Below are 27,367 nucleotides of genomic sequence, written 5' to 3' on the forward strand. Positions count from 1 at the left end.
ATTAAAATATCTTGTAAAATAGATAAACTGATGTGAGTGTTTTGTAAAATGAATGTGTAAAATAGAAAAAGTAGGTTTTTAGTGTAAAAATGGATGTGTAAAAAACACGAATTGATGTAATTGCTCTTAGTACTTATTTAGGCAAAATGTTAGTAATTGAATAGAAGATCAGTAGCTTAATAATTGCTTAATTGTGCATATTGAAAAAGATGTAGATGATATTATTAATAGTGAAACTATCATATCACACAACAATTTTAAAATATGAAAACTTGTGAAAGAAAATTTTAAAACTTTATATATTTGAATATGTTTTTATTTTGTGATGTTAATATATTCAAGTTTTATTATTAATAAATTTATTAAAATTAAGTGTTTTTAATGACCATCCTGAAAAAACTTTCTGGAGCTGCCATTGATTCCATGATGGAGTAAATTTGGAGGACATGTTAACCTTATGCATTTTCTGTTAAACTCTTACTTATAATCAATTAGTCCAATAAAGGTTTACATATATACAACAATTTTGATGATAACTGGAAGGCAAGGGCAATAGGCAATCACCTAGCTTTTCTCATGCAACCTGTTTTGAGACTTGAATAGGGTTGATTGGTTGAGAGGTTGAAGTGTGAAAGAAGAGGCAAACAGCTGAGATGTCATCCTTTGCAATGCCTCGCTTCTTATGTTTCCATGCATGAACAGCATGCTCCACCAACCTTTTAGCTGACTTTTCTCTAACAGGTGTTAAAGAAACAATCTGTACAGCTTCTTGGTTGGAAATAACATCCCATAGCTGAAAAGAAAAGAAATGAGCACCACATACAATGTAAAGTAACTATGTTATTCACAAGGCTAGATAAATGTGCTCAAACTTATGCCATCACCATTATACTTGACTTCTCAAAACATGTTTACCATACCTTATACTATGCAATGATATTTCAAAAAACATCACGAATACTGTTCTTGTTATTTATATTCATTCCACAATTTCTGTACACTAGATGATATTATCTTATGGGAGAGTGATTTCATTCAAGAACTTGCTTCAGGTCATATCCACTACTCAAGAGTTCTGCATCTGACAACTGAGTATTTTGTCATTCTAAAATATCTACTCACAATAACAATGGAAATTATAATGAGTTGTGATTAAGAGGGGGAAAAAAGAGAGTAATTGTGTGATTAAGAGAAAGTCCGAAGGTCCTCGCCAAAAGAGAGGAAAAGAGAGTTGGAACGTTCATCAAGAAAATACATACCCCATCTGTTGCCAATATGACAAATTTGTCTTTGCTAGTTATGTTCCTTTGTGTCACATCTGGCACAGAAATAAGCCCAAATTCCTTCAGGCAATAGTCACCCAAGGCTCTCGATAGTGCTAGTCCTGGTGTCTCACCATTAGGCCTCCAGATCCTGTGCACCCCAGGTTCGTCATCTAAACAAAAAACTCGCCCTTTAGATTGTGCTATTCGCTCAGCCTCCTCTGCAACCAAAATAGAAAGGACTGTAAATTCTTAAGTAATAGATGCACATGCATACAGAGAGAGAAACAGAGAGAGGCTAACGAGGTAAATTGGGCTTGAAGTCAATGCTAAGCTGAAGTGGTACCAAATGGCCATCATCTGATGTTGTTGCCAATACAGCTCGGGAATCACCAACATTTGCTATGACAAGATGTTCACCCTGAAGACAATTGGTGAGTAAATAGTTCAAGCTACTTATGATCTTTAACAATTCAAAGATCCATAACAGGCCCAAAAATAGTACCCAAAACAAGCAAAACTTGCATCGGGCAACTACAATAATAGTCATATTACTCAAAATAATCTCAGAAATCCAATTTTTCCTATAGTTAACCTGATTACTAGCTAGGAAAGGAAACATTATACTTATTCATACTAGATGATAATAAATAGCAGACGGCACATACTGTGACAGAATTGGAAATGAACTTTGAACATGCCACCAAGTTAGAAAAATATGTGAATATGATATAACATACACCATTCCAAACAGTAGGACAAGTACAACTGCTTTTCTGAGCTAGCCTGACAGACTCTTGAATGAGTAACTTGTAACAAGACCTATGTTCACATGGTTTTTCTGTAAATTGACAGCCTAATGACTGATAAACCAAATCTTATCATATGGAAGATATCTAATCACCTGTTTAACAAGTGTCAGAGCTGTAGTACCGCTACAAAAAGTATCAATTCCGGGATGAAGCTTAAGCTCTTGGTCAACAGCCGCATAAGTTTTTAAGTAGGATTGCTTCCATATATCAAAAAGATGAAGGTTTCTATCCACTTCAATTTCAAAATCCAGGTCAAGTGAGGTTGAGGCTAGAGTCTCTTGCCAATTGCACAGCAAAGAAGCAGGCACTGATTTTCTGACCCTTTTGGCTACAAGGTGTCCCCATGGGCCATGCCCATCAAAAATCCCACAAAAAAGCATGTCTTCTTGGCATCCAAACTCCTAACAACCAAACCACGCTGATAAATTGATCAGAAGGAAAAAAAAAATTAACAGAAATAAGATCTGCTTCATAAGTCAAATTTTCAAATGTCTGTAATGGTTTATGTTAAAAACAGCTAGATATCAACTATGAACATGTAGTGACATACCTCCCAAACAATTAAGCAATCCTGATTAATTCCTTTCATCCCTCTCTTTGAGCACACTGACACCAAGTTGTTTGACTTGTTGGCTTTCACAGTGCCAGAAGAACTCAATATCAGCTCATTCTTCTTCGCTTCCTTTGCCAACTTTTCTGCAGTTTCCCTTCCAACATCATTCTTATTATTCTTCTCTTTCTTGATTGGTACACTTCTTGTGAATCCATCAAGAAAGGAGGGAAAAATCACCATCACCTATACAGCCCGATCTTAACTGCAACTCAGCTGCTTTACAATAACTATGTTAATTATTTGATAAAGTTCCAAATTACAAGTCCATTTAATTGCCAATAAAATGGCAAAACAAAATTTAAAATATATGTACTTTTTCCTCAAAAATAACTTTGGAATTTGAAATTTTATCTAACATACAATATATCCAGAACTTGTAAATTTAAGATTATGAAGTCAGCTTCTTTTTCATTTTTTTTGCCTCAGCAACCAAACGGAAACTACCTAAACCAAAATTAAATATTCAATGTACCAGGGAAGTATTTCAAACCTAATGTATTCAGATGAAAGAAGAAAATTTTATATAATTGAATAGTCATTAGACATGCAATTACAACAACAATGCTCTTTCAATTTAATTTTCAAAGCCTCGGCAAACAAGCCATAAGAAACTAAACTAAATAGCTTTATCAAGCCTAAAGACTCTTGTTGTTTCTTATACCCTAAAGTGAAGCTAACAATATCCAAAGTGGAAGTCTCAAAATTTCTTCTGTTATACATTTTTTAAGCATCTACTAAGCATATATAGGATTACTTAAAACCAACTCAACTACATTATTTTACACGTATGCCAAAATTTTCTTAGCTACCTAACAAAGACAGAAGACTTAAAAGTTAAAAGAACCCATTAATTTGTGGTTGCTAAGAAAACTAACCCAATAAAATAAAACAAGCTTAGACAATTTTTGCATAGTTTTGGTATCTAATAAATAACAAACACACACCTCAACTACATACACTAGATTCACCCAAAAAGAAAAAGAAGAAGAATAACCGATTACATACGAGAAAACAATCAGTTAAATGCCTGAAATCTGATACTTCTGCGAGAAAAGTTCCTTCTAACCAAATCTTTGAGACCGATAGGCTTTAGTGTGGCTTACACTGCATTCTTGTTTTCTTCCACTTGCAAACCCAAGTGTACCTACATAACGGATACCTTTATAGCAAATGTAAGTTGGTGTGAAATTACTATTAATGCCACGGTTTGGCTACCATGTGATACAAATAGCAAGGGCATTCTGGACATTATGGAGGTGATTCAGGTTAAGAGTTGCATCATCCCCGCCTACTTTTGACGTGCTTCTAGTAAAAAGTTTAGTTTAAGAAACCAAATGAATAATGCATTTGGAAGCATCATCAGGGGATTGTAATGAATTAATCAGAATATCCTAAATGAGGTCGGTATATTAAACATATACAAATAGCTAAGCACTAGTAGTACGTTGCATGCAATTAAATAAGATATTTATATGGATGAAATAGGTTGTGATTAAAATTGTATATCTTCTTGAATAGTTAATTACTAATACTTTGTCAAACAAGAGTTCAAGGACGAGTGGATTGTAAATAAAACCAAGGAACCAAATAAAAGGCTATTAGTTAGCCAGCTGTTTAGGTAGACCATGGATGTCAAATGTCAAAAAATATAAGATAGTTGTTAGTTGTGACTTTTTTTTTTTTTTAATGTTGATAATGTTAAATTACCGATTATTCCAAAAGTTTAAGCTGTTAAGAAATTGTGAATATAATCACTTAACCATAAATCTAACAGATAAGTTCATATTATGGACTTGTTTGAAAAGCATAGAGCTTTTAAAGAAGAAAATGTAAGAGGGACCAGACACGCGTGTTAGATTCTAGTTGTAGATTGTGGAGACATAAAGACAATAGCAAGGCTTGGAGCAAGAAATATAAAGTAGAGAGAAAAGAGTGAAGATATAGATTAGATACATCATACGTGAGGCCATTGGGTTGCAAGTTGCTACTAGTGGATTCCAAGTCATCATTAACAGCAGTCTCAATTATTTGACTAATCCGTGAAAAAAATATAAAGAACCAAGATCAACCAAATCACTAAAAAGCTTCCAAGAAGATGCATATTCATTCAACTAGTGTGAGATAAAAAAAATATATATAGAACCAAGATCAACCAATCAAAATAAATGAATCAGCTCTTTGTCCTCAATAAGTACACCAATCTGAAAAAAAAAATTTGTGATACTTAATCGGAAGCTACTCCAAAGGCAATGCAACTAAACATACAGTCAAACCATCATATAAAATGTTCAAAGTTAAATTGTTGTGTTCCAAATAATATTATCACAAAAACTATCAATTCACAATAGTAATCACACATAAGAATACAAATATATACGTAGAAAACCCTTTCTCTATGAAGGAAAAAATTACGGGACAAATTCCTAATCAAATCACTATTTATCAAATCAATTACAATAATTCATGTATATGTCTCACAGCTAAAGAAAAATCTCTCTTATTTTTCTTTACTCTCAACCACACTAATTATTTCTATAAAAGAGGGCAACACTTTGCTCTCTCCTTTCTATTTTCTTCTCCACGCGTAGTTGTCTCTTGGCTGTCTTCTTTTCTCTAAGCCGCTCACACTTGACTGCACTCTCTCTTTTTTCTTGTGCGGCTTCCTCTTTTTTTGCTCTTGCACATACTCTCTTTGTGTCTTCTCAAAGGCGATAGTCCTTTGCTCTCTCCTTTTTCTTGCACATTCTCTCTTGGTTTCACGCTCTATTTTTCTTCTCCCCAAAAGGAGGACCCTTGGACCAAAGCCAAAGACAAAGCTAACAAATTCTTTGTAACATTGTCTGTTTATAAGACTCTTTTCCTATTCCTTTTTAAACTAGGAATATATTACTTATTTAATAAGGAATAGACTTCCTCTCCACACCAAGGAATATTCTTTCCTTTCATACAAGGGAATAGACTTTTTTCTACACCAAGGAATAGTCATTCCTTCTACGCAAAGGAAACTTAAATTAATTTTTACTTCTTTAACTAGGAAACCTAATTGATTTTCTAAGTCACAATTGGAATTTGAGGCAATTTTTCAACATAAACAGGGACAAATCTAAATCAATCAAGAATTTTGACATAAATAATATTTAAAAAATTTAAGGGAAAAAAGAAGAAGAATATTCTGCACTATTCTAATGCAACAAACGGTAGCAATCTGGGTATTGAAATAAAGTACTCATTCACAATGTTCACAAAATCCAACATCTAGCTTATACAACCAAACCAATATGACATTAAGTTTGAAAACAAAGAAATCCCATACAAAAATTAATGTTTTAGTAACGTTATTTATATTTTTTGAAAATATGTATAGGTGAAAAAGTATATAAAATATGTGTAATGTTGTTTAAAAATTAAAAACTGTCGCTTAAAATGCCATACCAATCGAATTCAAAACAAACCTAATTCAGCCAATTGCTATTTCTTAGAATTGCTGTGATCACAAGCTGGCTTCTTTACAACAGAAATCCTACTCCCAACAGTGGAGGACTTGAATACAAATTTATTAGCATCACCAGGAACCCCTTTCCCACCTGGGTTTTCTTTTTCTTTCTTGGTCAAAGAAACATGTTGCCATTTCACATCATCATCATGAATCCTTTTCACACAATCTTCATTCTTTGGCTTACAAAATATTGACTTTATAAGCGCTTCATCCTCTTCTTCTTCCAACTTCTTCTTCTCCTCTTCTCTGCTCTTCAAGGCCCCAAGCATTGCATCAAAACTCACACCTTCACGTCTAGACTTCATGGATTTCATCTCACTCAGACCAGCATCAATCTCCATCTCTCTCTTTGAATCCAAAGCCTTATTCTCCAAACCCTTCATTACATCACCCATCTCCTCAGCTTCCCTTTTCCTTTTCTTAGTCTCAACCAAGTCATCCTCTGCACGCGAAGGCTCAAAGTTCCTCGTAGCGCCAGACTCAACAACGTAGTCACTATTTTGTGGGTCTGTTTTCATAGTAATCTCAGAGGAGCACGTGGTGCATTTGAAGTAGAACCTGAAAATTTGAATACCCAGATAAGTCTCACCCATCACGTTTTCTTTTCGGGAGTTGAACTTTGTGCCTTTGTAGATGTAGTTGCCGCAGGTTTTGCAGCGAATGCTCATTGGGAGCATCATGCGGACCTTGATCTGATCAATCTTGGGCTTCTGAACCCTTGGAAGCTTCGAGGGGTCGAAGTCCGGAGGTATGTACTTGTTCAACACCTTTCTCTCTCCCATCGAAGCGTTTTGCGGTATCCAAATCCAAGAGGGTCTAAGTTTCTGTGATAAATCTGAGATTTTGCCTTATATTTCAAGCAAATCTAAGTCGGTTTGAACTTTCAATATGAATGGGCTGGACCAGAGCAAGACCAGGTCCAATATAGGTTTTTGGGCTCTCCAAAACCCAACTTGAACCGACAACAAGACAAAGAAAGAAGAAAAACTTTATCTCATCAAAAAAAAAAAAAAAAAAAATAAAATATTAAATTAAAAAAAAAAAAGGAAAAATGGGAATTTGGGCTATGTTGGTTTACATATTTTTCATTTCATCACTCAAAATTTGTGAGCTCTACTAATAATTGGTTTAATTTTTATTCTTAATTTTCATAATTCATCACTCAAAATTATGAGAATGAATGTTGAATTTTGAAAGAAAAAAAAAGAAAAAAGGTTTTAGCCTTATAGAAACTGAGTTAAGTGACTTAATTGTAATAAAACACAAACTTGTGGGGCCCACAGGTAAGTGTTATCACACTCAAGTTAGACGACACTTATGTCCACCAATGGCTCTCTCTTTCTTCTTCAACTCTCTTTCTCTCAACTCTTCTTTCTTTCTTTCTTCTTCAACCCGGACACAGCACACCCTTCATGTGGTTCTCTTTGGAACTCTTGACCTCAATTAGGTCTTTCACATTAAAGCTCTCTCAACATTATATTTCTCTCAACCTCACAATTCTCTCGGTCTCTCATCTCTCTCAATCCAACAAATCCCTCTCAAGTGATCGATTTAACTTGTGATTTGTGTGGAGAGAGAGAAATGTTTGATAAAGTATCACACAAGTTTTTAAGAAAAAACCTAATAGTCGATCTGAGTTTTCTAACTAGTGGGGTCCATAAAATTGAGCTAAAGTTGCTTTTTCTAAATTGAAAACTAAGCCAAGTTCTAAAGTTAAACACTATGTGAAGTGAGTTAAGAGAAAATAAGGAATTAGATATGAGATATAAAAATAAATTGAGTTATGAGTATTGAGACATGAGTGATGAGTTTTTTTCTTTTTTTCCTCTCTAAAATGGGTTTTGGAAATACCATTTTGACACACACACATAATTTAGTGTTTGTTATTTTCCTTTAGTAAGGTAACTACATTTAAAACATGATATCAACGTGCACAAACTAAGTCAACAAGAAAATGTAAAACGTATTTGAAAACATGATGTTATAAGGGTTATGTTTATTACACAATGGTTTACACAGTTTTAAAAACAGCCCAAAAAACAATTGAAATTGTGACTTGAAGTCACGATTTTCAACTTTGTAAACTGGTTAACAAAAGTTGCAAAATACAACACCATCACTTATAAAATTCTGTACAACAATTATTAGTCATAAATACAATCGGTAATAGGCTTCCACGATAGGAGCCCTCTCTCTCTCTCTCTCTCTCTCTCTCTCTCATATTTGTTGTACAAAGTTGATATAAGAATGGATCAAAAAATTGATATACAACATTGAGCCCCCACAACCCACAAAAAAAAGGGTGTGACGATATACCTAATGAAAAACTTGAGAAGATGCATAATACTCACTCTCATTGAATACAGGTCTTAAATCTTCTTTGCACATGAAATCCAGGGGGTAAGAAACAAGATGACCCCTCACTGCCTCTAACCTCTTCATGGGATCAATTTTCTTAACATCTCCATTTTGATAGGATTCTAACTTCTCAGGTGCTATTCCTAAATCAATAGTAGTATGGCCAAGTTTCTCTTTCCAGGAGGCTATGCTTTGTCTGAGTGCAGCTCTGCATGGCATCAAATTTGGTGAAAATACTTGTTAGCACAGGAAGAGAAGGGATTAAAGAAAGATTAAGAGCTGCATTATACCTTGTATGTATAAGATCACTAGGTATGCAAGAAAATACATCTTGGTAAATTGCGGTATTTGTCTGTAAAACAGATCAGAGATAAATGGTTATTACTTCAAGAACAAAAGCAGCAGATAAATCCCAAAAGCCTAAAATTTTCAAATTCTTATTGCTTGTCAATTTTCAATAATATAATGTGATGTTCATGTTTAATTTCTGTACATCTTTTTCTATTTCTCAAACATTTTTCTGGTGACTTTTTCTCACCTTTGCAGTGGCCATCCAAATATCCTTGTAAGTGGAATCAACAACAGGATCAGTTATTTGATCATTCTGAGAAAAGAAATAAAAAGAACCAAGATCAGCTAAATTACCAAAGATGAGAGCATATTTATTCACCATGAACTGAAAAGAATGAAGATAATTAGATTCATCTACCTCTCCTGTGCGAAGACCAAGGTGTTCCGACCACAGTGACATACGAAGAGAGAGAGAAAATTTTCCAGCCTTCCATGGTTTGCCTCCCATATATGAATTAACCAGCTCTTTGTCCTCGATAAGTACACCAATCTGCAATAAATTTTTGTGACACTTAATAGGAAGCTGCTCCAAAGCCAATGCAACTAAGCATATAGAAAAGAAGCTACTAGATAAGTACAACAATCTGAAATAAATTTTTGTAAGACTTAAAAGAGGAAGATACTCCAAAGCCAATGCAACTAAGCACTTATAAAAGACCATCAAAATATCAAAAGTTCATACTTGAACAGTTACAGATCTAGATGCTGAAATCAATCAGGAAATTGAGATAAATTATCTGGAAAATTAAAAAATGAACTTTTAGCAACAATATTCTACAGCAATGAAACAAATGTTAGTAATTTGGGTATTAATAAATTGCACTAGTTAATTTATTATATTGATCAGAGTTAACAAGTAACTTAACAACCTGTACAAAATTCACAAAATCCAACGTCTAGCTTATTCAACCAGCATGACATAAGTACATTAAATTTGTAAGAATATTTGAAATACAGACTAAACAAATAAGTCCTTGATATCTAGAGATCTCACTAATATCTCATATAAACAATCAACTCTTTTTCGAATTCTAGGCAAACCTATTCACCCTATACCCCCTTCATCACCCAAAAGTGCAAACTGCAAACTACCCCCCAAAGTTTGGGGATTTTTATATTTTACATCCTAAAGTTCAGAATTTGGATTTTACCTCCTAAAGTTATATATTTTGTTTGCCACGTGTGTTAAGTTCGTCCAATAAAATGATGCCATGTCCTTTCATTATGCCACGTGACATCATTTTATTTGAATGAACTAAACACACATGACAAGCTTATGTGGCGCTTAACCGAAAATACGAATAAAAGGGCTACTAATGCAAACAATATATAATTTTAGGAGGTATAATCCAAATTCTGAAACTTTAGGATATAAAATCCAAAGACCCCTAAACTTTAAAGGTGTGTTTTGCACTTTAGCCTTATTTCTTTGAATTGGTTAGTTTTTCTATTTTAGTTCCATTCTCCCACATACAAGGAAACTTCAAAACCCTATCTGCTGCCAAAAAAAAAAACCAATGATAATATCCCACATTTTTGAAAATGTTCTAATAATGGGCAAAGTGGCAAATTTGTTGAAAATTGTCAAAAGGACCTTTTTTTTTTTTTTTTTTTTGAGAGAGAGAGAGTGTTAATGCAAAATATAGTTGTTCTACCCAAATCTTTGAGAGTCCTGAAGAATGAGGGCTTAGATTTATAGTTCTTTGCAGAAAGAAACCAGCTTCAAATTATTGTTGGCAGCTAGTAAACAAAAATTAAAATTGAAAAGAGAATTGACTCTAAAGATCCAAGAACTTAGTACTTGGGGAGGTACCACTTAGTACAGATTATGACAAACATGTTTAAGATGCACTATCTATAATAGGATTCCCCTCTTTAAACTGGAGTTTTATGTGATTCAAAAATACCCTCGCATCCAATGTTTAATAAGTGAAAACAATTGAGGACAACTGGACAAAGCAGTAAAAATACATCTATTAACACCCCCTAAAAAAATGCCTAATAAAACTGCTGCACTCTCCCATCAGTTTACAAATTGAAATTTAAACGTTCAGTCTTCCATTCATTAACAATTTCAAATTTCCTGTTATCATCATGAAGTTACAATGTTGTCCAATATCTATCCTCAAGTCTCCTGCAAATTCTGAAAAACACACACACAAGAAGCCAATCTTCCTACGTTACTCTAAGCATTAAGACTTAACAGTTGTGAGAAGCATGAGTTGAGGCAACAACTCAAACAGAGTTCCAAGGTATTTAATAAAATATTTCTTTCTATTAATAAGATAATTAAAAATAAAAACACTCACAGGATGGTTTTTAATATTCCATCTTTATCAAAATTTGCTCATATTACTTTTCAAAGATCCATTGTTTTTTTCGTACTTCACTGGCCATATTTTAGTACTTTGATGTATTTGCTTAGATAAAATTTTAGTTTAATTGTTTTCAGAATTATATTTTCCTTTATTCTAGTTTTTTAAGTTCGTATTCTTGATTATTTCCTGGTTCCATTCTTTTGCTCGAAGGCATTTTCATTTTTTTTCTCTTATATATTTCATTTGAATGTCGTTTTAATAAGAAGGCACAAGAACTTTACCCTCGCTGTCCATCAGCGATTATACTATTTAATTATTTAACACCATGGAAATTGCTTTGTTGATTATGCTACTGCTACTTTGATTAGATTTATCACTCAAGCTAATTTCAAATTCTTAATTCAATAATTGCATAATTGCTAACCTTTGAACATTAGTAAAAATAAGGGAATCAATTTTGTGATTGGAAAATATAGTAGTACCCCCAAATTGAGATGAATGGAAAATTATGACACTAAACCAAAAAAAAATAAATAAAAGCCTCATCGCACGCGCAAAGCGTGTGTGATGAGACTAGTATGTTATAACAAGATAGTTAACCATTTCCTCATACATAATTCCGATATAAGGCATTTTTCAAATCGAGGCTGAAAGGATGAATTCTTGATTAGGGTGAAAGGCTCTAGCCTTGAGTTGTTTTCACGTTTTGGACTCAACAATGACAGGAGAAAAATGAACAAAAATATGAAAAGACATCGACCAGGAGTGGTACCTCAGAATCTCTTGAGCCAAGCAAACTCCTATCATTAATATTAGCCGATCCAATCAATGCTATACAATCATCAACTATCATAATTTTACTGTGCACATACACCTGCAGTGACAAAAAAAGTATGATTGGAATAATGATAATTGAAGGAAAGAGATGCATGTAGCAGCTTTTGCAAATGAGAGGAAAGATAAATGAAAGTATATTTATAAGTGGTTAGGGTGCATTCATGCAAGAATTGGTTCAAGACAATACCTGACTGGAGGCTACAGGACCACCATCAAAGAGTTTACCATAAGATCTGAGGCCATAGAAAGAAATGTAATCATGTGTTTTAGCACCAAGAAGATCATAGAGATTATAAAATATCGAATTATTTCCTCTACAAATGGTTCGATACTGCCAATGCATTATGGCTCTCACAGATGCTGCACCCCCGTCATCAACACCCCCCTGTTAAAACAATTCAGTATGAAAATCTAACAGATTGATCAAATTTCAGATTTGAAGGATTGTGACAATAAAATAAAACCTGGAAGCCCGGTAGAAGTGGTATGACAACTATAACCCTAAAACACTTCTTATCATTGTATGCTCGCATAATACGCCGATATAATGCTTCCAACACGCGATTACATATTATCTCATCTCCCGAGAGACCTGATATGAAAAATTGATTCTGGAAAAAAGTTGCCAAGAATTAATTCAAAAGATCATGAAAATAAGACACAGAATACTAAGTAGGACAATCAGACCCAGAACACTATAATGAAAATAAACTCAAAAGAATGTCTATCATATAGGGTATCCAACACACCGATGGATAAGAACATGAGCCTGACTCATAAGCATTAACATCATCTTTCCATTTCTCCCTTGATAGAAGCCCAACCTTCTGACTAAGAATGCACTTTGTTTATTATGCTATTAATGGCATCAGTTGGTTTATTTGCAAAACAGCTTCACTTGCTTACTTTTTATCTAAAACTTAAAAAATTTACACAGGTTCATGAACTACTTCAATTTTCAGTTTCTTTATAACTCTCATCCATTTTAGTATGTTTATACCGTACTTTGCTCAAAAGTATATTAAAGGAAGCATTTTAAACTATCATCTCTCTTAAATGCATACATGGGCAATGGGGCAGTTGGATGATCAGGAAGATAATGCTAGTAGAATGGCTTTATCTGTGAGAGAGAGAGAGAGAGAGAGAAGGAGGAAGAAGTTCTGAGAGAACATGAATTTGTGTACAGACAGGAACGGGAATGCATTGAGATTGTTTGAACATGTGCAGGGTAGGCAACCGGCAACAAGAAGTAAACTGAGATGGTCATGAACTTGAGCATAAAAAACCAGTTAGAACACCTAATTCCCAGACACCCTCAAGCCAACATGACAACCCATCCAACGCCTTGAGAAGGGTGCAGAATAAGGAAAAGAAACATACCTATTACTCAAAAGTGAACATTCACCCCCCATCCTAATTTTCAAAGTGAAAAATATCGTACAAGATATTCTAATACATAAACTCCTACAGGGAGTGAAAAAAAATATAATGAAAGTTATGCAACACATGGGAATGAATATACCTCAATGTAGATGAAGTGTTCTGCTTTCTCGATAAGAGAGCAATAAGCATTATGAATGCTCTCTTCAGTTTGGCTTGTTCCAGCAGACCACTGACTGACACTTCTAATTACCTGAAAATTAAAGGTAACTAAAAATAATATGATACAAAGTCCAATATCATGATCAAAATACAAAACAGCAACAGTAAGAAAGGAATTAGATAGAGATTTAGCCAATGAACTCTAGCTCAATTGACATCTCCTCCTCTTGTAAGAGCAAGGTGAAGGGTGAGGTTGTGGGTTCAAAACCTACCAAATGTGTGTGTGTAACTTACCAATAAAATTTATTCCCTGGCGGCTGCTCTCTCAAATTTAATCATAAATGTCTTCATTTTTCACAATACAACAAGGGACAATCATTTTGACACTTTGATGAATTGATTAATTGTCAAAAAAGAGTCTACCAGAAATTTAAAGAAAAATCAGAAATTCATTGACTAGGCAACAGGGTAGGTGGCTGATATCTGGTAGATAATCTAATAATTCTAGAAGCTTATTAAGAATTACAGCCCACCTGACAACGGCATGAAGCACGAGGACCAACTTGACCAGATTCATCAGCAAATCCACCTTGATCACCCCGTTCTTGAGTTTCCCACCACTCTGGATCTGAACTTTTCATGTGAGGCTGAACCACCCTATCTGAAAGTGCTTTCCCATGATGATCTACGGATTTAAAGTCATCTACAAATGCCTTCAACGGTGTATCTGGACCTACTGGTTCAATTTTGGACTTCCGAAAAGAGAAAGGCAGACCACTGGTAACCTTGCTTGGCTGATCAAGGAGATTAGTAGTAAAGTCTGAACCATATAATTTTGGTTCTCCATTAGGAGTGTCGAGCCCATCAGTTTCTTGTGGCAAGAGAAGTGGGATATCTTGTAATGATGATCTTGCAGAAAAGGAACCCTGTCTTCTAAGATCATTATAATTTTGAAAATTCTTATCCCCAATCTCCCCCTCTCTGTTTTTTCTCATGTAATGTGGAATAACCATGTGGTGCTGAGGCATAAGTAATGGGATTGCTTGCTCATTTGGAGCTTTATTTCTCTGAAGGAAGGAATTAGCAAATTTAGATCATAATGTTATTATAAGTTGACTATATGACTGTACCAATTGTTAAGGAAGCACTACCTTTGCATAGTTCCAGCGCTGAACAAAATGCCTAGCTATGTCACGACATGGTGGTCCCCAAAGAGCACAATGAACATCATGCCAAGGCATACGAGGATATTTTTCACGATCCAATTCGTCTTTCATTGTATCTTCCCATGAATTTGGTTCAGATTCCCTGACAAAATGAAAAAAGGAAATACATTAAAAACAGATCTAACAAAGTAAGAGTATAATCCAACCAATTTGCAATTAGTTAAATAAAAGAACTTTTCTCACCGCATAGCAACTAAAACCTCCTACTGGGTGAATTTTAAAGTAGAAGCCAGCCAGCGACTACCACAAGAAAATATGTATTAAATGAAAATTTGACCTAGAGTATCTAGTTTACTATGGCTTAGTAGCACAATAGATCTCCCTCCAAAAATCAATATATAAACATTAATAATAGTTTTAGTAGAATTAGAAGAACATGGTCTATTATCAACTACACAAGTACAAATCTTCAACAAGAGTTCTTGAGTCACTTCATACATAACAGGAAATCTATTCATTCTCTATCTTCTAAAATTGTCCATTGAACAAGCCAACATAAGATGAGGTTGAATGTACAGAACAGACTTACCTTGGGTTATAGTAGTCCTTTCCAGGCCATATCAATGAAGGACAATCCCCCACTTTGTGCTCAGATGTATCATAACGACCAAAGCATAGATCCAGTCCTCCAATAAAACATATCTGGTAATCTACAATGACAAGCTTCTCATGATGGGACCTGAATACAACCAGAAATAAATATCAGAAACCGCAAAAGAGTCTAATAATGATTATTTACCATTAATTATAGTTGGAAATTTTAATTGAAATATTAAAATCTACAAACTCCAGTAGAATTTTCATTTAAATTGCATACCATAAGTAAACACCACTAGAAAAGTGGTCAGGATAACGCAGTACCCTCACATTCTCATGAATACTAAGAAGCTTTCTCTTGCTATAGACGCTGTTGATTTTTAAAGCAATGGCAACCTCTTTGTAGAGAAGAATATAAATCTGCATTTGTACAATATATTACAATTAACACTTATTCAAAGGAATGATATGAGCAATTCCATAACAGTGGTTTCATATAATCCAGTTGACCCTCCCACTATTACTACAAAAAAAAGCCCAAGTATAACAGTTATAAAATAGTTTACAACTTTATTAGCACCTGAACCCCTTGCTTAGCCTTTGCCTCCAGCAAAGCGTCAAGCCTGGATGAAGCATGAGCATGAAAGGGACGCCGTAGATACAGTTCTGGGCACAGCCACCAGTCACAAATAAATATCTGCAAGATACTCCCAATCAACCAACAGAAACTTAACACCAAACATTAATCAATGTGGACTACAACTGAATACTGTGTGCTGAAACTGGAAGGAAAAGACCTCAGATTTTGCATCTTCAATAGAAGAAGCTATAGCTTCGAATGCAGCTCGACCATCTACAAACCACTGAGCCTGACTACCATCTTCAGCCAAACCCCTTGGAGGAGCAAAAGAGCCAAAGCGGTGAGGATGACACCAGCCTTCAGGAGGCCTTAGTCCAGCATCATTGATTGCAGCGACCCAGTCTTTAACTTTAGCACCATTCTTGCCTCTAATCCTAACACTCCGGATTCCACAAGTCACCTTAAGTTACAAACTATTTGTTAGAGTAGATATTATCTAGATTTTTTCCCCAGAAAGATAATCATCTACCAATTAATTATCACAATAAAGCAGTGAAGAAAAATGCAAGATTAAAAATGTAAAACCTTTCATGGTCACAGGAATTCTAAAATTTCCCTTGTGAGAAATGTGGACATTTTGAAGAGAGAGGAGTTGTAGAACTTTTAAATGGTGTTGAACACCCTAATGACGCTATCAAACAGCATACGTTGAGACTTTTGTTTTATAGAATGACTACCTTAAGTGGCATCCCTCCCGCCATCTTCTTTTTAGAATTTTTAGATCTTTTGAACTTGAGATTGTAATTCTTTAGTAGTAGTTTGATACACACAAGTGTAGTTGAGCTATATTGTCTTTTGAATGAACTTATTTTACTTATCAAAAGAAAAAAGGAAAGAGTCCTCACTGATGCAACAAAATTTACCCAACCACCAGCACTGTGTCACATTTCTTTAATGGTGCAGCTCAGCATAATGCCCAAATTAAATGCGTAATTCTAGAGGGGTGAAATTTTAACAGCTTTGGCAGAGTTCATACAAAGATGGATTATTTACTTTGAGCACTTTGAGTCCAAGAAAAATATCAACTCTACACAAAATAAGGTCGTTAAAAGTTTAAAAAATAAAGCAAAAGAGAGAATCAAAAGTATTTGCGTACTAGGAGTCAAAATTGTTGCCTACCATAGCTTTTTAGCTTAAACAACAAAGTTAAATTTCTATAAACAGACATTAATATGAATAACCTATGGAATTTACAGTTTCCTCCTCAAGCTAGAAGAGCAATTCAGCCTACCAAGTGAGGGTTAATTATTATGGTCGTTAGACACCCTTAATTTGAGTTTTGACAACATGAAGCATTATGCATAGCCTCCCTGCATTAGTATTATGTAGCATCTTAGTAGATCCTAAACTTCTATTACTTCTATTTGCTTAACTATTTAGAAGAACCAAAGTTCATAAGTTATACTACCAAGTAACAAAATTTTTAAGACTTTGATCCAGAAAAAAATATAAAGGACCAGTAAGACAATATGACGCTTACCTTAAAAGCATGGCGTAAAGGATTCCGTTCCTTTATTTCTTTTGCTAGCGATACTCGACCCTCTCCATTCCCATCTGAGGCAGGCAGTACATCAAAAACAATTATATCTAGAGGTTGGGTATGAAAAGGATCCTCCAGCAAGGCCAAGAATCCAGGTTTCAATACGGCCCAAACCTGCACACAATAAATAAAGAATAAAAGTAAACATGTGGTGAAGTAGAGAATATATAATGTAAATATTTCAAGAATGATCACAAAGTATAACACGACTTATGCTCCATGCCATGAAATATCTCCTATATTCCAAAAAGTCACAGTCAGGTGGAAGTTTCAATTAAAAATATGCTAAATAAAGAATGATAACGCCAAACAATCTATCAATAACAAGTGAAAAGAATATAAGGGCCAAATTTTGTCATTTTCAAGCCATTCAAATGATATGTTGAGAACCAAATAAGAGATGAACTGAGAGGAAGGAATAAACGAGAGACAAGAAGATTCCAACAATGGAAGTACCATAATAAGTTAGTAACAATTAAATAGTTTGAGAATGTGGTAGCCTGATGCAGCTAGAACTAAGAAACACAAGACACAGCTGACAATGTTGTACAAAAGCCAATACAGCCCCTAAAAAAGACTTCAAAACTCTCAATCTTATGTATTGACCTAGTTCAATTTGGGAAATCCAAAGAAATCAAAGCACAAAGCTAGAGCTATAACAGGAGGATAAGGAAGCATGAAATTTGTTCCCTTTAGAGTAAAGAGCAAGCTTTTGCATCCATGTTAGGCTGTTCCACCAACAAACAACCACGTCAGAAGAATCCAAAAATCTCCTCTGTATACCTAACATTGAAAAGGTCCATTTGAGGAAAGTCCCATTAAGGAAACTGCCAATTCCATGCACAAACCCTTAGATGCCTGCAAGTGTTCTGTCTATAACTTTTTCACTGCATGCTATTTGTCCAAAAGCAGGTGGATGCAAGATCACATTGTCGTAATAACAACCAGATTGCATTTCCTTGGGATACCTGCCAAGTGGCACCGTGAGCTAAATGCTACTACATATAATAGCACACCATTACACCAGAGCTTTTCTTCTACTCAATAAAATTCTTCTCTTTGTTCCCCTCTTCAATTTAGGTAGAACACATAACTAAGGCAATATGAATCATTCATATTCTTTGTTCTTTATACACACTATTTCATATGTTTTTCAGGAACAATCATTTTCCACCATGATTTACTAGAAGCTGTTATCACCACAAAAGATTTTAATGGAGTAACACCAGATACATGGAACCTATCCAAACACCACTCAACCAACAACATGCAACTGATCACTAATGCAAGTTTATGCTTTTTATAAATATCACTGGTCAACGTGTATGTCAATCAGAGTGCAACAACATGAACAAAATTAACTTTCAGGATATGATTCCACTACCTTTTGCCAATTGTCATTACAACAACTGAACCAACAGCATGCACAACATTTTCTCGAATCATCATTATCCTTCAAAATTTTTGGTAGATGCTTCACCATCACATAATCTTCCTTCAGTTTAGGACCATACTCTGGTAAGAATGATAACTTTGAAACCTCCAAAAACTTGCAAACCTACAGTATCCAAGAATAGGGAATCATAATATGGTAAAGGTAGAAGGTGTACAAGAATCAACATTGTAGCAATGGACCACAATTAACAAGTGTTAAAGATTTTAACCATCTAATAGACAACACATTCATATTCAGGGAATAGGACAACAGGATGGTTTAGGATTGTCAAAAATTTTAAAGGTTCATACATAAATTCATACATAAACTAAATGTTGAGCAACTTAGCTAAACATGCACTCACCACATCCACTTCAGGATCATGCAAACCCCTTCTATGGATATATCAACTAAAAAAAAAAATTAAATGACAATTAAACAATTATTACCGAGTAAAAATTTAAAATGACAATTAAACAATTATTACCCAGTCAAGGCATCCCCACAGCTAAGGAGTAACCTGCACAGCCTCATGCCTATGTCTTTGACTCAACTATAGCATTATCCTAAGAGTGTTCCAGTGAACAAAAACGCTTAATTCCCTCTTCATAATTAATCATCTAGAATACCCAGAATTTTCCCTTGAAAGTTATCACCAACCCTACCTTTCAAAAGTCATGAGCAGTTCATTTACCCTTGGATTTTAAAATTAATAAAATCTAAAATGGAAGCAAGGAAAAAGAAACACTTCATATAACTAGTTGAACGGTTGCTAGATTTGATATTGTTCTTTTATTGACCTGCAAACATAAGAGACTTGACAAGATAGCAGGGGCAAGGTTTGAAACTGAAGAAACACATCGTTAAAGAATCACAGACACCGACTGTACGTTCAACATATCAATGTTCCTAAAAAAGCACATACACCTAACGTACCTCTCTGGAGTTCACAATATCCAAGTTCCCAAGAAAGTGATTCAAATACCCTTGCATTGCAACCTTTGCTCTATCTGAAATGGAATGTTGCCTTCCCAAGGCTGGCCGAATAATTGGCAGGGCAGCACTAGACGGAACATCTCTGAATAAGAAAAAAAAAAACACAAACCCATAAGAGCTAAAACATTTATGATCTACACAACAACCAAAAAAAAAACAGTTTACTAAAAACGTGTGGTGATTAGACGTCACCTATTTTTAAAATTATCTTCATGATGCAAAAGAACAGCCTCATCATCATGCTCATCATCGTCTTGCTCCACAGCTGTACTTTCACCGATTCCTAGATTTTGAAGCCATTCTTTAACCTTTAATATAGTGTTCCAATGAAGAAAAGAAAAACTACATCAAACCCCCAAACCTTCCCAAATAATCAAATTAACAATCGAACAACATCGAATACAAGCTAACAAAAGTTCACAACACACCTGCTCCTGCTTTTCTTGAATTTCCTCGATAATTGCACGCTTCTTCAAATTGAAATGCAAATAGAATAAATGTGAAGCTTTCTTCACCAAGCGCCACTTGAACTAGTATACAAAAAGCTAAGAATCACAATATATTCTCAGGCATTTTAATAAAGTATATAATTGATAAAATTAGTGGTAAGCGAACCTCGCACAGCTTAATTGATCTGTAATTTAAAATTTTCTTTCGTTTTCTTTGGTGTTTTCTCAGCAACCAAACACATGCCAAATTGAAAATTTTGAAAATTTTCATCATTTATTACAAAACACAGAAATCTCTCTACAAACACACCGAATTCTTTAACTACGACCTATAAACTTATATACAGCTGAATGAAATTTTGAAGCATTGAAGAAAAAAAGAAAGTTAGAGGGAGAGAGAGAGAGAGAGAGAGATCAAACTTGTTTGTATTGGAATTCGATGGTGTAAGTGAGAAGCATGGGGCTGAAATCGCCCGGGTCGGGGCGAGAGACGGAGACGATGGTGGCCTCCGGCAACTCGTCGAAAATCGGAGTTGCGTCGGCGCGTGGAGAGATAAGCGACGACGCTATGGAACCGGACGGCTCCGTTTGCATTTGGACGTACCGGGGCATTGACCCTGACCCTGACCCTGACCCCGAACCCGACACCATTAACTGTTCTGAGCATGCCATTTTTTATATATAAATATTCTTTTGATCCCAAGAATTTAAGAGACTCTTTTTTATTTCAATTCAATGTTTTTGTTTGATCCAAGAGAGTAAAAAAAAAAAATGTGTGGTAAATAATTGGGTATTGAATATTTGAATAGAAGAAGAAGAGGAAATGAAATGATTGGAGAGGCTTTTTTTGATTAACTTGTAATCAGAGAGAATGAGAGAGAGAGAGAGAGAGAGAGAGAGAGAGGGAACTGGTTATTTTTGTTGGCCAGAAAAAATTAATACAGGGAGGAGAGAAAGTCAAATCTGGAAAAGTTTGATTTTCGCAATTCTTATATGGTGTTCTGCTTTGAAGTCCGCATCTAAAGCAAGAAAAGTGAAATAATAAATGGTAAAAATGTGATATATAATATATGTATGCATCATCACATTGAAAAAAAAAAAAAAAAGTCTTTGGTATGGTCAATTAAATCAATCAAGATGGGTAAAGAGGTGATAACAAACCAACAAAGTAGATGTCGGTTTAATTTATGAATATGCAGGCCAACTATTTTTGGCTTTCCTTTGTACTTTTTAATATTGATTCTGTCCCAAATCGGGCTCGTTATAGACTTCATTGGAACATAACCACTTTTTAATGATAAAAGAAAACTGATGTGAGTTTTATCCACCTTTTAATGCGTTTTTTTTATATTTTATTTTTGTGTACATTTGTAGGCAAAAAGCACAAAGATACTCCATTTCTTTTGGAATTATAACCTTATTAGTTAAGAGAACACAAGTAGTTGTTGTAAGAGAATCACAACCCACACAATTAAGACTGAAAGGATATTGAGTGGAATTTGGATATGGCTTTTGCCAAGTGCATTGAAGCATCAACAGATGAAACACAAGACTAACACATGACCAATTTTTAGACAACCCGTAAAATTTAGGCAGTGCATGTGTTGTGCAAATTGAGAAATCAATGGAATACCATGAACATAGGATTGGAAGTGTCACAAATATTCTACTTTTTGGCTGCTAGCAGCCTAGCACACCTCAGTTGGCAAATGGAAAGATCGAGAACCAAGTAACATCCACCACGCCTTGTCTTCAAAAGACAAGTGACTCACTATGATTGGATAACAATGTTGAAATGGAATATCAGTCAACAGCATCACAACAGTTAATCAAATGAACATTGAACATCCCCCCTCCTGTTGAGTGGACATTTCCTTCTTTCCCTTGATGATGTAAATTATTGGACTTCGATTAGAATGATCCATATGGAATTTGGTCAAAAGCGTGTTTGAGGCACCTTTCCCCCTTTCTCTTGATGGCGTAAAAGATACACACCTCAACTGTTTTCCAGAGAGAGCTACAATAGAATAGGTGCATTGACAGTATAGTACATAAGGAAATGTGAATGCACGTGAGGTTTGAAGCTCACCGTCATCAGTTTGTTTAATTGACAAAGAGAACCCAACCATTTACAGGGAAGCGCATGAACAATGTGCTCGACAGCGTCCTTCTAGGGTATTGGGCCATTCAAAAACATAATAATAATTGTAGATTGTAGCGGATCCAGGTAGTAGGTGGTATGCAAATAAGAGGACGGGGTTATAAAATTGTTTGGAATTTTTGTTGTGATAGTGTGATACTAGTCATAGCTGTGCTCCTGTAAACAAATTCCATAACCAACATAATAAATAAATAAAACAAAGCTGCAAAGGTAATGCTGGCCAGCCTTGAGTAATCGACCAGCCCTTTTCCCTCCTAACCCAATAATCCCATCCCAATTTTGAGTGAGAGAGAGAGAGAGAGAGAGAGAGAGAGAGAGAGAGGAGAGCCACTGCCACCAACAAGAGTAATGCAGGCTACAACAATCACAGAACTCACAAAAATAAAAGCAAAGCTGTACTTACATCTACTGACAGTAATGTGAATCAAAATTCCCATGTCCCAAAAGGACATGTATCCATAAGGTCACAAATAGACACATTATCCAACATTCGGGGAAAGAAAAAAAATAACAGTTGGAGTTCCAAGATTTAAATCTTTGTAATGAAAATGCAAAATTCATTAAACATATTAAAATAGCTAAGATGAACAAAGTCCTTCAGAGGAAACAAAAGAGTATTCGCGTATTTGGGCTCTTGCTATGTGTTCATCAGAGATGTTACACTTCACTTCTTAGATTTTTTAGCTCCCCTGCAAGGAAGAAAAACATCAAATAGAACTGTGTCAAATTCAGACAATAAATCTACTGCTATGGATGTATGGTAATATTATTCTTGTGACTTGAACGTGCCAGTCCGGCAACAATTTATAAAGTATACAATATAGAGGGTGGAACACCCTAAATTCATATCTTCAACATCGGTATCTTAGATTTTTCACACACACAGATGATTTTAAAAAAAACATCAAGTCTCTTACTCAGCTTGTTGTGGTGCAGGTGGTGCAACTGCTGCTGGTGCCCTCTCAACAGGTCCCTGTTATTTCAAGACACAATTAACTCACATTGCCAAAATACATACAGCAAACACCGAGTTATAATAATCTATTCTCTACAAATAGTATGACAATTTTGCTTTCTGCCAGAAGCAAAAACTAACTTCACTATACAAATCACAAGTTATAATTTTCCATAACATTCATGTCCAATTTCCAAAAATAACAAAGTGCGATTCCAATTCAAAAAAAAAAAAAAAAACTTTGGAATTATCTTGGAAGATCAATCATACCTGTGCTAAACGCTCTTCCCTTCTGGCATGCTTTCTCTCTCTGCTTGCCTTGTTCTTAGCACGCTTAGCCTCAAACTGATCAGACAGAGTCTTCTCTCTTGCCTTCTCAGCCTTTGACTTGTGAATACTCTCCATGAGCACCCTCTTGTTCTTAAAGACATTACCTTTCACCTTCATGTACATGTCGTGGTACATATGCTTGTCAATTTTCTTTGCTTCCCGGTACTTACGGAGCAAACGCCTTAGACACGCATTCTCCTCATCCAAAGGACCTTAGTTGGCAGCCTTGCCTCCCTAGTACCCTTGCGCTTACCTTAAACACATTTAGGGATTATATTAACGTTTACAAACCTCAAAGAATTAAAAACATAAGTGTGACAATCAAACAGTTGCAATACAACATAACATAAAATGCATCAACAGAAACAAGACACCAAACAAGTGTTCTATAAAGCCCACCATATCCAGAGTGACGACCCTTCCTCTTGGCCACCTTCATTCTGCGTGCACGAGAGCGGGAGTGGATCTTTGTTGGTTTCCTGATGATGAAACCATCCTTCACTAGTTTCCTGATGTTCTGCCCTGCACAAATTAATCATGTAACATCATCAGATCGAATTACTAAACAAAAAACCAGCAACAATTTTTGATGGGTATGTACCATTTGAGCCGGAGCTCATTGGCATTAAGCAAAAACCCGCAACACAAAGCCAACCAGATAATAAGCAAATGCCAATAACATTTTGCGGAAAAAACAGGAACAAATGCACCAAAATCAAGCAAACCAAACTACACCACGTTAAGCCACAAATAACATAACAAACAATCAAGTCAGAAATGAACAATTTCAGTACCAAACTTATCACTAAACAGGGAATTATATATAGGGATAATAATTACAAGTTAATTCTCAATTGGGATTTTAATAATATGACTCATTACAACCATATTATCATGACAACCATATACCAAAAGTCCTAATTACATTAGCATATAAAACGAAAATAATAAGGTATACAGTATTGGATTATTGATCCGATTCATACACAAATAGATCCGAAACTCACAGATATGTTAGATTAACGGTGATAAGATATGGATCCTGAGCTGAAAATGAACAGAGACAGAGACAGAGACAGAGACAGAGAGAGAGCTTACTGGAATTGGCCATGGAGATTTCGCTGACTTCATTGGGGTCAAGCCAAACCTTGCCTTTCCCGCACTTGAGGACGCTGGAGGCGAGCCGCTTCTGAAGCTTGAGCGACACCATTGCTGCTGCTGCTGCTGTTGCTGTTGCTGCTTTCTCTCTCTGCCTCTTCTCTCCCTGGGTGCGAGTGGAGGAGGGTTTTTCGCGTATGAAAAATCAAAGGGGATTTTATATAGTACCCACGATAAGGCTATTTTTTTAGGGTTAGGGTTTTGGCCGAGTCACTGAGTCCGGAGCGGATTATTTGGCGAGTTACTTGTTAGTAAATGTGGGGTATGGGTCCACCCGGATATCATTGTCGGATCTCTAATCTATTATTCGCTAATGTTAAGACATACGGGCGATCCATTCCACCATAAACCCGACCCGACATCTCATATTGGATTTCTATGGGTTATTGGTAGACGTAGCAAATTGGACTTGAACCCATTAACCCGGTCCAACCTTAAAAAAAGAGTAAATGAGATTCAAGTCCAAAATTCATAATACTTGCGAGTAAAGTCCAGTGATGCATCAAAAATATATACCCAGAGGTACTAGCTTACAAGGGGGAAATGCATGAAAATACTAAATAGCTCTAACCTTTTAGTAAGCCATAAATACAACAGAACAAGATAGGTGGTAAGGGAGAGAGATGACACTATTGTGTTGTTACGTATGCAACAATCGTTAATAATGTGCTATTTGTTGGACTTTGTGAAGTTTAGTTGTATTTGATCCAGTTGATGACCCAATCTGACCTGAATAATATTGCATAGTTTTTAATGGGAGATTTTCTGAGACTTAGTCCATGGGCTACAGCTTGGGCCCTCGGGAAAATTTTTTTTTGGCCCGTTTTGTAACCCATTGTGTATCCTGTGCGCAAGATGTAGAAAACGCAGCTTAATGATTAGGGTTTTGTTATTGTCGTGTTTTAGAGAGAAAGATAGAAACACTATAGCCGCAGTTTATATTTTTTCTTGATAATAGTGAAATCCCTGCAACTTCGTGGATGTAGGTAAATTGCCAAACCACGTAAATACTGTCTTGTGCGTATGATTGTTTTTCTTTGACGTGTATTTTCTCTATTTTTTGTTTCTCACAGGTTGGAATTTCGGTTGAATTCCCTACAACTGGTATCAGAGCCTAGGTTTAGGTTTGAGTGGGAGCAATGGCAGAAGAAGCAGGAAGGGCGTCTAGAATAGAAAAGGTTGATGGCACAGACTTCGCGTATTGGAGGATGCAGATTGAAGATTATCTCTATGGGAGGAAATTGCATCTGCCTCTTCTGGCTGAGGAATGGGCTTTTCTTGACAAATAGGTACTATGAGTCATCAGGTTAACTCTGTCTAGGTCTGTTACACACAATGTTGTAAAGGAGAAGACCACAACAGATTTGATGAAGGTTTTGTCTAGTATGTATGAAAAGCCTTCAGCAAATAACAAGGTGCATTTGATGAAGAAACTGTTCAATCTGAAAATGGTAGAGAATGCATCAGTAGCACAACATCTGAATGAATTTAACACTATCACAAATCAATTGTCGTCTGTAGAAATTGATTTTGATGATGAGATTTGTGCTTTGATCGTCTTGACTTCTTTGCCAAACAGTTGAGAGGCAACGAGGATGGCAGTAAGCAATTCTACAGGAAAGAAAAAGTTCAAGTACAATGATATATGAGATTTAATTCTGCCTGAGGAGATTCGCAGAAGAGATACAAGTGAAACCTCAAGATCTGGTTCTACCCTAAACCTTGAGACAAGAGGCAGAGGTAATAACAGAAATTCAAATCGGGGCAAATCAAAATCCAGAAATACTAATCGAAACAGAAGTAAATCTAGATCAGGCCAACAAGTACAATATTGGAATTGTGGGAAAACAGGTCACTTTAAAAACCAATGCAAAAGTCCTAAGAAAAAGAATGAAGATGATTCTACTAATGCTATAACAGAAGAGGTACATGATGCATTACTTCTTACAGTAGACAGTCTACTTAATGATTGGGTTTTGGACTCAGAAACTTAGTTTCATACCACTCCACACCGAGAAATCATACAGAATTATGTTGCAGATACTTTTGGTAAGGTGTATTTGGTTGATGGTTTAGCCTTGGATGTTGTGGGTATGGAGGACGTCTGAATATTGTTGCCCAATGGGTCTGTTTGGTTACTAGAGAAGGTTCAACATATTCCTGACCTAAGGAGGAATCTTGATGATAAAGGAGAACTTGATAATAAAGGACATGCAATACTATTTGTTGGTGGTACTTGGAAGGTTACAAAAGGAGCTAGGGTATTGGCTCATGGAAAGAAGACTAGTACTTTATATATGACCTCAAGTCCAAGAGACACAATTGCAGTTGCTGATGCAAGTACTGATACA

General features: G+C 35.5%; 4 protein-coding genes across 5 annotated transcripts; all 4 read right to left on the reverse strand.

Annotated features, from left to right (window-relative positions):
- Positions 1-426: 426 nt before the first annotated feature.
- On the reverse strand, positions 427-3,817 carry LOC112006030 (probable protein phosphatase 2C 34). The gene is made up of 6 exons (XM_024038339.2): positions 3,693-3,817; positions 2,625-2,900; positions 2,167-2,475; positions 1,566-1,683; positions 1,260-1,483; positions 427-793 (listed from the first exon to the last, which is right to left on the reverse strand). The coding sequence occupies exons 2-6, from the start codon at positions 2,865-2,867 to the stop codon at positions 575-577; spliced, it is 1,113 nt and encodes a 370-aa protein (XP_023894107.2). The 5' UTR covers positions 2,868-2,900; positions 3,693-3,817; the 3' UTR covers positions 427-574.
- A 2,310-nt stretch (positions 3,818-6,127) lies between these two features.
- LOC112006068 (uncharacterized) lies at positions 6,128-7,125 on the reverse strand. Its single transcript, XM_024038366.2, has one exon. The coding sequence runs from the start codon at positions 6,963-6,965 to the stop codon at positions 6,156-6,158; it is 810 nt and encodes a 269-aa protein (XP_023894134.1). The 5' UTR covers positions 6,966-7,125; the 3' UTR covers positions 6,128-6,155.
- A 1,093-nt stretch (positions 7,126-8,218) lies between these two features.
- Positions 8,219-21,428, reverse strand: LOC112006006 (phospholipase D zeta 1). 2 transcript variants are annotated; one of them, XM_024038317.2, is made up of 20 exons: positions 20,833-21,428; positions 20,392-20,493; positions 20,156-20,246; positions 19,904-20,045; positions 18,917-19,090; positions 17,473-17,646; positions 16,150-16,392; positions 15,933-16,049; positions 15,633-15,772; positions 15,345-15,494; positions 14,741-14,897; positions 14,123-14,656; positions 13,570-13,680; positions 12,512-12,658; positions 12,235-12,432; positions 11,983-12,084; positions 9,251-9,382; positions 9,080-9,145; positions 8,832-8,893; positions 8,219-8,749 (listed from the first exon to the last, which is right to left on the reverse strand). In XM_024038317.2, exons 1-20 carry the CDS (start codon positions 21,077-21,079, stop codon positions 8,500-8,502), a joined length of 3,339 nt encoding a protein of 1,112 aa, XP_023894085.2. In that variant the 5' UTR covers positions 21,080-21,428; the 3' UTR covers positions 8,219-8,499. The 2 variants fall into 2 exon arrangements, with proteins under 2 accessions (XP_023894085.2, XP_023894084.2); XM_024038316.2 differs by having other exon boundaries at positions 20,156-20,271; positions 20,833-21,427.
- Positions 21,429-22,955: 1,527 nt separating this feature from the next.
- Positions 22,956-25,182, reverse strand: LOC112005997 (large ribosomal subunit protein eL19x). The gene is given in 6 exon segments (XM_024038305.2): positions 22,956-23,262; positions 23,491-23,546; positions 23,799-24,046; positions 24,049-24,111; positions 24,258-24,380; positions 24,957-25,182. Coding segments are annotated over 6 exon segments (627 nt in total). The 5' UTR covers positions 25,069-25,182; the 3' UTR covers positions 22,956-23,237.
- Positions 25,183-27,367: the final 2,185 nt, after the last annotated feature.

Source organism: Quercus suber, unplaced genomic scaffold (genome assembly GCF_002906115.3).
Source record: "Quercus suber isolate HL8 unplaced genomic scaffold, Cork oak 2.0 scaffold_220, whole genome shotgun sequence".
NCBI classification, from domain to species: Eukaryota; Viridiplantae; Streptophyta; class Magnoliopsida; order Fagales; family Fagaceae; genus Quercus; species Quercus suber.

Coding starts and splice junctions, on each gene's coding strand:
- LOC112006006 (XM_024038316.2), bottom strand. CDS start 21,084: ATGGCATGCTCAGAACAGTTAATGGTGTCGGGTTCGGGGTCAGGGTCA. Junction 20,494..20,832: donor TCGAATTCCAATACAAACAA/GTTTGATCTCTC, acceptor TTTGTATACTAG/TTCAAGTGGCGCTTGGTGAA. Junction 9,383..11,982: donor TTGGCTCAAGAGATTCTGAG/GTACCACTCCTG, acceptor AATTTATTGCAG/ATTGGTGTACTTATCGAGGA.
- LOC112006030 (XM_024038339.2), bottom strand. CDS start 2,867: ATGGTGATTTTTCCCTCCTTTCTTGATGGATTCACAAGAAGTGTACCA. Junction 1,484..1,565: donor CTTCAAGCCCAATTTACCTC/GTTAGCCTCTCT, acceptor TTTTGGTTGCAG/AGGAGGCTGAGCGAATAGCA. Junction 794..1,259: donor TCATATTGGCAACAGATGGG/GTATGTATTTTC, acceptor TTTTCTTTTCAG/CTATGGGATGTTATTTCCAA.
- LOC112006068 (XM_024038366.2), bottom strand. CDS start 6,965: ATGGGAGAGAGAAAGGTGTTGAACAAGTACATACCTCCGGACTTCGAC.